The sequence below is a fragment of the Aulonocara stuartgranti genome (genome assembly GCF_965226115.1).
Source record: "Aulonocara stuartgranti genome assembly, chromosome: 19".
In the NCBI taxonomy this organism is placed as follows: Eukaryota; Metazoa; Chordata; class Actinopteri; order Cichliformes; family Cichlidae; genus Aulonocara; species Aulonocara stuartgranti.
In genome coordinates, this window is record NC_138955.1 from 24,784,639 (window position 1) to 24,798,962 (window position 14,324).

General features: G+C 41.3%; 1 protein-coding gene across 1 annotated transcript in view; it reads left to right on the plus strand.

The window, feature by feature from the left end:
* brf1a (BRF1 general transcription factor IIIB subunit a) overlaps nucleotides 1-14,324 on the plus strand; it is a 125,071-nt gene that overhangs the window by 34,936 nt on the left and 75,811 nt on the right. Inside the window, exons 7-12 of the mRNA XM_082517233.1 lie at nucleotides 1,869-2,018; nucleotides 5,339-5,432; nucleotides 5,634-5,760; nucleotides 7,406-7,445; nucleotides 7,844-7,936; nucleotides 10,295-10,618. Of these exons, the coding sequence (XP_082373359.1) occupies nucleotides 1,869-2,018; nucleotides 5,339-5,432; nucleotides 5,634-5,760; nucleotides 7,406-7,445; nucleotides 7,844-7,936; nucleotides 10,295-10,618 (828 nt within the window). The remainder of the gene's footprint in view (nucleotides 1-1,868; nucleotides 2,019-5,338; nucleotides 5,433-5,633; nucleotides 5,761-7,405; nucleotides 7,446-7,843; nucleotides 7,937-10,294; nucleotides 10,619-14,324) is intronic.

A 14,324-nucleotide genomic window follows, 5' to 3' on the forward strand; every position in this document is an offset into this window, starting at 1 on the left:
AAAGCGACTAAAGGCAAACGGGCCACCTGCCAGGCAGTTTCATGGTAAAAGCAGGTGGTCGTGATGTTTTTAAAAAGTATTTCGCATAAAGTTTATGACATACAAAACTGTACAAGTCTCTCAGAGACAGAAGAAGCGAGCAGAAAGTTTAAGGAGTGAGCTTGCGATTGGATGATTGCCCATCCAAATCCTTTCGCCAGCTGAGAAAATGTGGATGGAGTCGCTGAATGAGAAACAGGCTGCTTCGAGGTGCACTCAAGCTAAATGCTAATCCTCCAGTCCTCCAGTGGAGCTAATTAGCAGCCAGCAGTCAGAAACTGGTTTTAGTGGGAAGCTCACAGGTGGTAGTAAGTTGAGATCTGGATGTGTTTCAGGCTGGATTTTGGTCATTTTTTTTCCCTTTTCTTTTTTTTTCTTTTGGCCTAAGAGAGGAAAAGTGTACTCGCTCTGGCATTTTGGTCTGTTTACTGTTCACACAAACCAGGGCTTGTAAACAAAAATCCATGGGCACGCGAGCAGCAGTTTATTGGACAGAGCTCTGGCTAAAGTGCCATCAGGAGAGGCCTCTGGCTCCATGGTTGGAGAGAAGCTGAATTAAACTTGAGCACAGTGGCCTTGACTTTCCCGCAGTTTATCTTCTCCAATCAGTCAAACACGAAACAAATGTTAAATAGGATACTTACACTCATAAACTGTGTAGCGTGCTGCAGTTGCTTTAGATTACATACAGGAGCTGCTCATTCCTCAGAAAGGTGATGGGCAGTATCATCAAATCACCTTTGAAAAATAGCAGCTGAGGTATCAACAACAACAATGATGTCCGGTTAGGAGGCAAAGGTGAAGGGCATCATAGATGACGATGAAGCATGAAACAGGATGGTGGCATCTCCTCACAGAGCTGCGCATGATCATCAGGCATGAGCACATTTAGTTCACAACCTTCAAAATTAGCTCCTTGACGTCAAACAGTCAAACAACCCTGAAGTCTTTTGTGCGTTCCACCCAGTGTGAGAAAAAGTCTTCTCTTTGATTGGCCTACAGCTTCAGATTAGGCTCATCTAAAATATTCACTTCAGTTCAATTTTAGTTTTATTAATATAGCTTCAAATCACAGCAAAAATCACCTCAAGGGGCTTTATAAAGGCCGTATCAAAAAGAATCTTTTTCAAACGGTTATATATTTTTAAAGTGGTGCACACAGAAGCTTGAAATGAATTTAAATTAAATGTCTGAATGTAAAGTTTTACTGTTAGCTGTGTTGTAAGGTAACCTCCCTGCATAATATAGAGAAAATCCCACCAATCAGATGACACCTTATGAACAAGCACTTGGCGACAGTGAGAAGGAAAAACTCCCTTCTAACAGGAATAAGCCTCCAGGAGAACCAGGCGCAGGGAGGGGCGGCCATCTGCCATGACCGTCTGAGGGGGGAGGGAGACAGGACGAGAGACACACTGTGGAACAGAGTCAGAGATTATAAATAATGAATGAATGTGGTGTATAAACAAAATGAATCACAAAAAGGAAACGTTTTGTTCACTAACAGAATATCGTTTTTTGTTTCACTGTAAAAATCAGAAATTATAGTAGAAACAAGAACTTTGTCATTTTAATTGTTTATCTATGTTTTTACTTTGGCATATTATGAATGGAGATGAGGGCATAGAAAACCTGAATGGTTCCTTGATGCTATACTATGAACTGTGGATGTATAGCGTCCACAGTGTTGCATTATTATGTTGACTTTGAGAACTCGGCTGTACCAAAGAAAAGTACAGTGGGGGGAGTACAGAGGCATTGTTGTACATTTTTAAGGCTGTCCTTGTGATTAACTTGGGGGAAAAAAAAAACTTTCCTTTTGCCACCAGACCCGTGCCTTTATATTCCCCGTTTTGCCCAAATGCTGGAATTTGGCGATAAGACCCGCGAGGTCTCCATGACGGCGCTGCGTCTGGTGCAGAGGATGAAGAGGGACTGGATGCACACGGGGCGAAGGCCGTCGGGACTCTGTGGAGCAGGTAACTACAAGCTGAAGCAGCACTGGGTATCTTCTTCAATTCGCAGGAGGGGTGCTGGTAGCAGCCCCGAGGCTCTGAGCAGCGGGACTGAAAATCTGAGGAAAGAAAGTGATTAATGCTCTCTGCTGGAAAGTCAAGGTGCCCTTAATCAAGATGCTTTAACCTCAGTTTCTCAGAGAGCCGATCAGTGACCGGAACGCTTTGTTACATGTTTTAGTGCAGTACAAGAGGCTCATTCTCTCTGACAGGGAATAATAAAAGAAATTTTAATTTTGCCACATTTTCCTGGTGACTTGATCAGTGTGATAAGGAAGTGAATGTAAGCAGATGCACTCATGGGGCAGCTATAGATCAGTGTAAGAAGGGCTGCATGCACCTTCAGAGCTCTAACACAAGGATGTATCTGACTGCTATATTTTGACAGAAAGCAGTGGTTCCCAGGTTCACACTGTGCATGCTTACACTACTAATTATGACTAATTTTTACCATGAGATTTGTTCCGTGCACTTAAGCCCTCCTGGCCTTTGATGCTTGGAGGCTCACACACAAACAGTTTATTTCTCTCGCTGTCTGGGTTATCGTGTTATCACAACATGATTCCCAGGTTAGGCAGCCTGAGCTGAAAGATGCCTGTCAGCACGAGTTGTTTCATAGAAACTTGTCTTCCTGCCAGTTTTAGTGGTTTTCAGCATGTTTTTCTAAATGCTGAGAACGTCTCTGTATAAGCTTTATGTCTTAGCATCCCACTCTTCCAACTACATGAAGATTTTTGGTTGCAAACGCGATACCTGTCTGTTAACTCTCCAAAGAGAGCTGTAAAACCTGTCCAGAGTGATGTGTTTGGAAAGTGTCAAATCTTCCCACAGCGCTTTTAACATATTAGAAGGTTTTTGGTAGTGTCTAACACGATAACTCAAAAGGTTTTGAATGAATTCTCATAAAGCTTTGTAGGGGTGTAGAGTGGGGTCATGTTACCAACCCATTAACATTTGGCTCACATCCACCAACATCTTCCAGGTCAACCTTTTATATATATACTGTAGTATAATATTATCTAATAAGGTTATTCATGTCTGCAAAATCAATAGCTATTACCCATGAAAAGTAAATCTGTCATGTTGCCTTTATCTGATTTTTACTGCACTACAAACTTCTTAAGGTATGTTTTTAAAAAACAAAGAAAAATAAATGAATATATACAAATTACAATAGTCTTCCCTTAAAAGTAAATACTGCCCAGAGAGTTAGTGCAGGTTTGTGCTCTCTGACCGCTTCTTGTTTTATTTGCACTTGTTTCATTTCAGCTTAATGTGAGAGTCTTTGCTGTCGTTTGCGTTCGAGCTGGTTTCTCCTCTCTCTGCTCTTGATTTTACTGTCGGTGTACTCGTCACACGTGAGTAGTGGAGGAGATTTGACGCTGGTGACAAAGGATAACAGTTGTGTTAGTGCACTGGGATGAAAACTTCCAAACAAGTGTGAGCTCCAACAGTACAGACGAAAAGTGGGAGATAAAGAGAGCTCTGTTGTTGGAGCTCTGTTGCCTGAAGCATGAAGAACGTGTTGTTGTAGCAGGAGGGAAATGCCTCCAACTTCTGAGTCTTTGCTGTTGGCTAACTCTGCGCTAGTCTACTTCTCCCCTTAGCAGCTGCTGCTGCACTCCTGCTGACATGCAGCACAGTACACAGAGCAATGTAGACCTGAAGTGCGTCGATCCGCTCTGGATACCCCATCTAGCTTTTGAGGCACTATTGGACTGATACCTGGTCCAAATATCAGAACGGTGCTGGACAGTTAATAAATGATACATGATTCAGTTACTTTTCTAAGTTCACAAAGTCATTTCAGTTAGTTTTAAGTTTTTAAAAGTCCAGTTTTTATCTTTCAGCTCTAAATGCTGATGGGGGTAGTGTAATCACCCCGCCGGGTGTGGACACGATAACTTGGTCGAGTCTTGGTGACCCTGACCTCAAGGTCAAGGTTAGAGGTCAGGTTTTCTGAAAACTCTAAGTTTTCAATGGAGCTTGAAAAGAAAAGCGACTGAACCTCTTTAAGTTCATGAAGATGTTTCACGCCTTATCTGAGAAGCTTCTGGAGTTGATTGCAATGACTCAAGTGCAAAGTCACCGATGAATTTCAGATTGACACCATAGGTGCAGTCTTATAAAATGAGAACATTAGATTATATTAACCAAAGACGAGCATCGTTTATTCACGGGTGCTGCACGCTAACAGTCAGCTGCACCTCTCGCAGTGTTTGCAGCCTTGCTGAGTGTTCCTACTGTGGATCTTTTGGTCACCTGCCAGTGAAACCTGTGGGAAAGCCGATCCTGCCAGCACCTGTCTAAGCTGGCTGCAGCGTGTGAGGTTTTGGTTTCCCACCAGGTACGTCATCGTCTTTACGGGACTTTGGTGGTGCAGTTTATATTAAACAGCTGAACTCGAAGGCCTTCCTTCCTTATTGTGTTGTGATTGCTACAAAGCCCAGTACATTGAGGCTTTGTGCATTACCTGCTAAGACGTCCTGAAATCGAATTCTGCTGCTCCCTGCATGTTTACTCCCATGGTTTCAGTTTTCATCTTTCTCTGTTACTCTGCTGGATTACCTTAATATTTAATTACTCATCATAAATCTTTGAGAAGGAAACACTCAAATGGAAGAAGGAAAAGTTTGTTCCTAAATATGATGCAAATATCACTGTTGACGGTTTTAAACATATGCAAAAAAAAGTTTGTGCCAGGAGAGACGAGTTTATAAGTTGCTTCTTGTGATTTCAAGGGCAAAGAGCTTGTGAATGCGAAGCGACGAATGTATTCAGCAAGGAAAACTTGCAAATCTGAAGTCGTGTGGTTTTTAAGGTAATGGCGATGAAAAATGTTTGAGAAAGTCCTCAGCGGAGCTAAAAAGCCACCACTTCACTCCTCAAGGCTGTTAGAAGTGTGCATGTGGAAGTGGAAGCACGCATCTATCTTTTAACAGGCTCTTGAGCGAGGCAAGTCTAATGACAGTTACATAACTGTTCCCCTTCAAGGCTCACACTGCAATTCATTGCATAATATTAGCGTTGTTGTTTCTCCTTTTTTTTAATGTGGGGGTGGATTTGTTGGCTCTGAGGTGCCCCCGTCTTGTTGGCTCCTCTTCACTGTTTAAGGTGCACATCTAAAAGTGCCTAAAACCATAAGCGCATAACTTTTTTTTTTTTAGTGTTTAGTCACATCTCGGCCTTTTCTCTAATCATACACGGACACACGTTTTGTTATTGCTTCTGTGCAGATTCTGGTTAAATCTCATCCCTGTGTGTGTTTGCTTGTTTGTTTCCAGCCCTTCTTGTAGCTGCTCGACTACATGACTTTCGGCGCACTGTCAAAGAAATAGTCAACATCGTCAAAGTGTGCGAATCCACGCTGAGAAAAAGGTGGGCGATCAAAGTTTGTGATTTGGTAGAAAATCCCGGCTGTGGAGGCTCGAAGTTTATGGGATTTGTCTGTTTTTGCCAAAATGAGCAGCAGAAGTTCCTTCTTTAAAAGTTCTGCTGGTCCAGATGATCAGCCCAGATGTTTAGTTGGATCTTAATTACCTAACTTATCTTTTGCCTTGTAACGCCACTTTGCGTTAGACTGACAGAGTTTGAGGACACGCCGACCAGCCAGCTCACCATCGAGGAGTTCATGAAGGTGGATCTGGACCAAGAGTGTGACCCGCCCTGCTACACAGCCGGACTAAAGAAGAAGAAAGCCCAGCAGGTGTTTTTCCACACAAACCTCAGCCTTCAATTCACCCCAATTAATGTGCCATAGCATTAGAAACGCACATGCGCATCAATTCTGATCAACTCAATTACTCATGAAATGACCCATTCATCCCTCCACAGGGAATATTAAAATTTCATCCTTTATTATCTTGATGGTGACATACAGCCCTCAGGCTTTCCCCAATAATGGATGAAGGGTATTAACCTCTAAACTAACAGCATCAGTGTTGTCGGTGTCCTCACACTTTGTGGGCTCTGTAAAAGGCCATCGTGCTCTTTTTAAGGCATTGTCCCACATACTTGTTGCTTTAACAGATAACAGGAGACATGCCTGATGATTTAGGGGTGAGTGCGTGTAGAATATATCTGGTGCCTAATTTTCAGGTCTTAAATTCCATATAGCTTCTGTACTTCAGTGGTTTTGGGGGTTTAAAAGTCCTTTTTTCCCCACTCACCATTATTTGAGTAAAAAGTATTTCACAATAGAAGTTTTACTTTGCTTTATTCCTTCTAGTATTCTAAAGGGATTTTGCACAACAAAAAATGGACTGACCTGCAAGCAGAGCTAATGAAACTTGAGCTAACTGCATGCGACTCCCATTCATCATACATGGCGTGATGATTACTCATTGCAGAGGTTAACGTCTTCATTTTTCTGTCTAATGCCAGCCTTCAAGAGGAATCACCTCACTCTTGGGACATTTCCACAGCGTGACGTCTGGCCAGCCTGCCATTTAATTAAATACAATGTGATTGTAAGGCTGGAAAATGTTACTTTAAAAAAGGCCGATGAAATGAAGTTAACATGTGAAGGTGTCGTATTGGGCTCATGATTGAAGACGACCAGCTCGTTAATCAGAGATGAAAAAGGCTTTATTACTTGAAAGGCTGTTACTGCATTAACCCAGGTTCAGGTGACACTTCGTACTAGGATTTATCATAATCATGATTTGAAAAATGAAATCTGAGTATTCTCCATATCAATATTGTTGATGTTTGATGAATGCGGTGGCGATTTCTGTTAAAAATTAGGTATCATTAAAAAGAGTCGTTGCTTTCTGGAGACGTTTACAGCAGTTTGTTCATTCTTGGCCACAAAAACTGTAAACTGTAGCCTGACAGCAGCAAATTCTCAAGATCTTGGGTTTTTCTTTGTGGAAACTGACAGATGGGCTTCAGAGAGTCGGAGCGTACTTGTTTTTCACCCGGCTTTAACAAACAAAAGCTGTGAGATGTGGCCAAAAGTTAAAAAGTGGTAATTTTTTTTTACTGATCTGACTTTACTGGTGGAGCTTTTGCCCAGTAATGAGCTGACCTTTCTCATGCCATAATGTAAAAAAGAGGAAACATTGGAGTTAATGTAAAAGCTTTGTGAAAGTACTCACAGAGTGCTGTTCTTTAGTCGAGTCTCACACCAGCAACATCAAATCAAACTCACGCACGTTATACACCGGGGAGGAAAAAGCACTCTGAGAGCAAAGGGTGCTGCCGTCAACCACCCCAGAGCCCTCGTGTTATAACCTTCTTTTATTCTAAGAGGTTTTATTCAGCGATCGTTTCACCCTGTAGCCACTATTAGAGAGGAAGCTACTTTCATTGTCTCATCCAAACCCTCTCTTTTCTCTCCCTCGCTGTAGCTGGAGATTGAGATCAAGAAAAAAATGGATGACGTCGAAGGTATGAATGTCTCGTCGCTGTCTGTTTGCCACCACAGACACAAAGTCCTGGCTCAAGTTTCTTTTATTTTGTTAAGTTTTCAGAAAAGTTTGTGTGTTAAAGATGGACATTTGGTTACATGTTGTTGTTGTTTTCTTGTTGGTGTTTGTTGACCTCGACTAAAAGCAGATCAGTGTTGGATGTGGTTAAAGCAAAGAAAACATAAATAGAGGACATGATTTAGGCTCCGTACAACTTGTAATTAACCTTGCATTATGTTACACTGCTAACATATTGTGCTGTAATTATGGGACTATGAGAAATATAATTGAATGGGTTAGCCTAGAAAGCCCTAGAGAATCACGCAATCTAAGTCTTTATGGAAGAGTTCCTTTGACATTGTTTTACACCTTCAACAGGTGAAATTCAGGAATACCAGGAAGAAATAGATGCAGAGCTGGAGAGCAGCAGACCCAAACTAAGAGGAGTGTACGCTGCCTATGCTAAGGGAGGTGAGTGATTTCAGAAACCCTTCTCATGTCCTCAGCTGTTTATGTGCTGGGGTAAACAAGACCTTGCTCTGCTCCACGCAGGGTTTTCTGGAGGTTTGGGAGGTTTTTAGTGGTGGACCTTTCAGTGACTGAACACTGCTACTTGCTTATGTTGGCTAATGCATATTTTTTTTGCAGCAGCACTGTATGTATGGAGTGTTTTTTAAAAGCCTGAGAATCCAGACAGTGTGACCAACTAAAGTCTGATTTGCTGTCCATATTCTTCCGAGGTTGTACTCTGGTATGTCAGGAGACAGGTTTGCTCTGGAGCTTTGGCTCTGTGGTAAAAAATGCAAATCCCAATTTTCACAGGGACAGTTTGAATTTGACCTCTAAGGAAATATCTTAATAGGAAATAATATCTTATACTGCTGGAAAGCCTTAAACGGTGCCACATTTGTAAGTAAAATCCATTGTTCAGCAAGGTTGAGTATGTGGGTTGTGACCATGAAACACTTGCCAAACAGTTTATTCTGCTATTTGTTGGGTTTGTTTGTTGGATTGGATGATTGAAGTCCGAAGAAACGAGACATACGGGCGTTTAACAAGCTGGGACCTCAGTAGCATGTGGAGGAACCGTACACTGCCACAGCAGCCTGGTACCACCTGATCATACTGGTCAGCAGCTGTGAGTGTAGCATTGTTACAACAAAGAAATAACTGAGCAGACACAAATGTCTTTTCTTTCTGTGCTACGTTTATTTATATTTATGTTCCCACTCATAACTTGTTACCATTCTATAAGTTTATTTAGTTCTTTATTGGCGTCTCATTGTTGTATGATGGTGAGCAGACCACAGTGGATTTATTGCCAGGGGCCCTAGTTAAAGAGGGTTTTATTTATTTATTCATATTATATTCTTTGTATAGACCTTAAACTCATGTTTAAGGTGCATGAGTTGAGTTTGTGGTGCAGTATTAAGGTTAAACGTGATATTTGAGTGACGCAGGCCTGAAAAGCCAACTATGAAGGCACTACATTCTGTATTGAAGATAAAACCATTGACCTTGGATTATAATAAAATAACCATTTAAAAAATGGCACCATGACCGGTCTGGAGCTAAGGATAGAAAAGCTGTCTCTCGGCATTTTGTCTGTTAAACAGTGTTTGAGCGTTTAGCTGCTAGTGCGGCTACCGATTTGCAAGCGAACATCTCGTAGCGTGAATTCTGAACACCGAGCCGACGTGTCAGCGAGTGAATGCAGCAGCAATAATAGAAGCTGCTGCTGATTAGGTTGAGTGGGACGCCCAAATCCAGATATCAGAGGGGAAACACCGCTGCGTTAATGCGGGATGACGCTTTTATTTGTCTTTCTGTCGCTCACTCGGGCAGGACGAGAACTCTGAGCTGCTGTTTGTGAAAGGCCCACACAGGCCCACCCAGGAAAAATAAGACACAGCAGACTGCACTCCCTGTTGCTCTCACCCTTTATCTCTTTCTACCTTTGGCTCTTTATCTCAGCCTCAGTCTGTCTTTCTTCCTCGCACACAAACAAGCCCCGGTATCCCTCTGTTTCTACGCAGTGGGGGGGTCGCAGGTCTGTCACTGATTTCAGGCATGTTGTTCTTCCAGCTGCCGTGACGCTTTCAAATCCGGCAGCAGTTCGTTTCTTCTCAGACCGAGTTGATTTCCCGATTTGAGGTCTCGAGCCTGTGAGGGGACATTTTAATTATGGCTGATTAAAGGACACATTTTAATTAGGTAGCAGGACAGCCACAACTATGATCCCAATTACTTTGTCAGAATATGAATATTTATCACCATTCCATTTTCTGCGACTCGGGAAGCCGAATAAATTCCCTGCACTTGTGGGATTTTAGATCAGTATCTTGACCCTTTAACTGCTGTGGCTGCTTTCAGTGTGCTGGAAAATGTGGGTTTGTTTTTTTCCACTAAATTATGTTTAATTTGAAAACTCTAACTATGGTGTACAATTATGCAGTCTTATTAATCTTCAGGGAATACTCAGGAGTTACGAACTACATAAAATGAAGCAAAGTAAAAGTGGGAATTTTTTCAAGGACAGATGTTTTATTTTATTTTATTGTGAGTCTGAGAATTAAACAAGTCACCTGCCGGTTATTATAGCATTATAACTGCATCCCTATATGCTGTTAAGCTGACACACATGAATGGTTGTTTCAGTCGCCTTGTCCAGACACGTTTGTGTGTTTACATTTTAATAAACATGGTGACAAAAGTTAAAAGCTTTCAGCGTGTTGTTTATGGTCCAATTATCTAAATAGCTTAGCATAAAGACTTTGCACACAAAGTGGTAAATGAATGACACATCCCCACGTTTGTCCTGCTCCACAGATTTGGAAAATGATGACAAAAACAACATTCTCTCCATGTCATCGAAGCTGGTGGACGACGAGGAACCAGAAGACGAAGATGAGCTTCGAGCTGTGGCCAAGCACTTTGGCAAAGACCTTAACGAGCTCACACTGGAGGCTCTGATAAAACTGGAGCAGAAGAGACCAGAAGACGAGGAGGGGAACCAGGAGCAAGAGGACGACGGGGACTTCCCACAGAGAAAAGCCCCATCGCTGGCGTTCCTCCTGGGATCGATGCCCTCATCAGCCACACTGGGCCTCTCAGAGTCCATCAGCAGCTGTGTCACAGACGAGAAGGAGAACGGTAAGTACAAGTTATTTATCATCTTGGAATAGCTCCATCCTTTTTCTTTATTTATTTGCAACATCGGACATGAGATTATTGCTGATTTCTGTTATAATCTCATTTGTTTGTCGTGTCAAGTTTCGTATGCGACCAACATTTTAGATTTATTTTCTTTAACCTTATTTGTTCCTGCCTTGTTACACTGCATTTAATGTGCCATAAAAATGATCCAAGACAAGTAGAAGCTTAATAAACCCTGACTGTGCAAACAGTAGTTTAAAAAGCAATTTGAAGACGGCGGTGCGTTTAAGACGAGACGTCAGGCATTATATCGTCTGCCTCAGCAAACGTCTTTATAAAAGCAGGTGTACCCTTGAGAATGATATGATTCAGAGTGCTGCAGTGATATCATTCATCCTTGACTGTGTCTCGTACGTTCAGTATCACCATAATAATCCATAATCATGTTAAAGGATGCTCTCTCAGGTTTAATTGCAGTAATTAACTGGGCTCTATGAATGAAATAGGCTGTGCTGTGTTTGAAATGTCTCCTGTTCTGCGTTACCTTTTCTTTTCGAATGTGTGGGAGGATGTGTTTGCTATATGTCTGAACCCTCGAGGACACTGGAGATCAAAAATGTTCATGTTGTTGTAGTGTTTTGTTTATTTGAGGGACTTTGAACCATTTCTCTCCAGAAACGACATTTAAACATGTTTATTTGGATAATTTTGCACTCCCGATTTTCATTTTTGAGCCGTGCCTGTTATTTTTATTTTTTTTTCTTATTTGTTTATTTTTTTTAGAAGTGATATTGAGCCAAGTTAGTCTCCTGGTCTTTTCTGACACTTCTAGTCATCATCTGCATTGTCACAGTCTGGCTGAGGCAGACTGTATGGAGTGAGGAAGGGGACCCAAGTGCAGACACGCAAAGCGATAACTTTTAACAGAAAGCGATATATTTATAGTGGATGATGAATAAGTACAAAACAAAAGACAAAATCAATGACAACGCTAAACTAAACCCTAAACTGGGAGGAAACCTGGAAGAATGGAAAACCTGACAAGAATACGTGAATACCTGGAAACATGACGTGAACTTAGCAGACGACCTGAACACGAATGACTGGAAACACACAGACTAAATGCAAACATGAGGTGATCAGAGGAAGTGGAAACACCCGGGGAAACGGCTGATAAGAATGAACATAACGACGCCACCGGGGGGGGGGGAGTAAAACCAAACACGCTGAACAAAGGAACACAAGACCTCTTCAAAATAAAACAGGAAACATAATGACATGACAACAAGAACTTGACAACACAAGACACGCAGACATGAAACACATGAAGGTGAGGGAGACTTAACACAGGGGTTGAATACACAAGGGGGATCTAATAACAAAGAATTATAATGGCAACCTAGGCATAATAGAAATGAACGTAGAAAACCTAAAGGACATAAAAATAAAGCATGTGTACTCCAAACTGAACTTTTTGTCGGTGACACGAACACTTTTCCACCTTTAGTTCAGCATGAATACTTGAATCTGTTGCTGAAATAATTTCAGCCAGTTTATTTTTGCAGCTTCTGTTTAGAAATTATAAAGTCTTTATAAAACTTGTCTGTGTTATAAAGTCTTTCACATGTAAAAGCCTGGTTCTGCTGGAGGTCTCTTCCTGTTAAAAGGGAGTTTTTCCTTCCCACTCTTGCCAAAGTGCTTCTTCAAAGAGGATCATTTGATTGCTGGGGTTTTTCTCTCAATCATTGCAGCGTCTTTATTTTACAATATAAACCTCGTTGCAACTGTTGTTGTGATCTAATGCTATATAAATAAAATTAAATAGAATTAAAACTAAACTACTTGAGTGTTCTCCAGTATTCATGAAAAAAGAGCCAACAGATCATATATCTGATTACACCCTCAGTCAATTTGACTTATTAACAGTTTCAAAAATAAACCATTACAGGAATCCATCATACATTGTGTGTAATTACTTAATTACACGAGTAGGATGCACTGCACCCCCACCCCTTCTTAGCTGGGTGCACAGAGGTGTTGATGGATGCAGTGTAATGGTGCCATGATGCTGCATCTGTTCTGATGTAAAAGCCTGTTTTTACAGCTCTGAATGGGAGGACGGGGGAGTCATGAGAGGCTAAGAGTGGAAGGTGAAGTGTTTTGATTGATTGGGGGGGGTAGGAGAGGTTATGACGTGGCTTTATGTTCAGAGAACATCATGCACCTTAAAGGTCAGAAGGTTTGAATCTCAGCAGAAGCTTTTTTGTGACCATAAATATTGACCTAGGTCCCCTTTAAAAGTCATTTCTGAGACTTTTTCTCGACAAATGCTCTTAAATTTTTACATTTATTTCCCTGAACAGCACTTAAGACCAAGTACCCTTTAAATGTCAAGTTTTGGTGGGGCCAAAGAGGATAGCCAACTGTCTGTGATTCATATTGTTAAGAATAGGGATTGACCAAAGGGTTGTAACACATTAAAAAATCATGGCTTTATATTCACCTCTGTTTTGGAACAGTGGCTTGATATAGTAGGAAAAGCAAAATAAATGTGTAAATTATGTTTTATTTTGAAAACTTAAAACTTGGCTCAGTGATGGAGTAGCAGGTAAATTCACCTTGGGTGTAACAGAGCCCCGATTCAAGAGTGGGACGGGACACAAACCCAGCCTCATGAATCACAAACTATTGCACTCCTAGTATCTGTCTGGCCTGGATAAATGGGAGGGTTACATTAGGAATGCCATCCAGTGTAAAATCTGTACCCAATCAACAGATCCATCCTGATGAGGAGGAATTAAAGGAGCAGCCAAAAGTACCGTGAAAACTCAAAACGGTAAAAAAGAATGCGGTTGGCTATAATACTTAATATAATAGTTAAGGGAATCAGATACTGCTCTTAAAAAAGAAACAAAACAAAACTTACTTGACTTGAACTACTTGGCCCAAATTGTCCATCTAGACTGTTTTTTGCTGGTTTGGGAGATAATGACATGTCGATCTTCTCTCAAATATAATGAAACTAAATGGTCTTTGCCTTGAGGCACTAAGAACTCAGAAGCACTATAAGTCTTTCCAGAAATTTCAACCCTGTTGGGGAAAAATCCATAAACCTTGTGTATTTTTGTGTAGTTTCTTACTACCAAACTACAATCGGCATGAGAGAGGCTTGTTGTGCTTTTCTCCAAAACTGGACAACTCGGCACGAAACAATCTAGCTGGATAAAAAGCTTCTCGGGCAAAAGGGAGTGTTAAATTTCACAGTGGACTTTCCTTTTAAATGAAACATTAAAGTCAGCAGGGCAAATACAGTTTTAGATTGTAAAGATGGGAACACCAAGTGGGAACCTCCACGGCCGAACAAATGAAGTGCCAAAAACTGCAGCTCCACTAACTCACACTTGAGACAGTCAGTCCTTAGAGTTAAAATACCCAACTTTACAGCTCTGAAGAGTTGGTTGGCCTCTGTGGATAGTTTCTTGTGTCATAACAACCATTAATAACCATGCAGAACATGATTTACTTTTTATAAATCATCATCTGGTTACTGGATAATTTAGTTGTACATGTACATTGAGCTGGCTGCCACTGCAACTCTGGAGTCACTGAACTGGACCTCTGACATGTGTGTGCTATAGGTTAGAAATATCTTCTTGAATTATTCTTGTATCGAACTTTGCACTCCAGTTTTGGGTAGTGAATT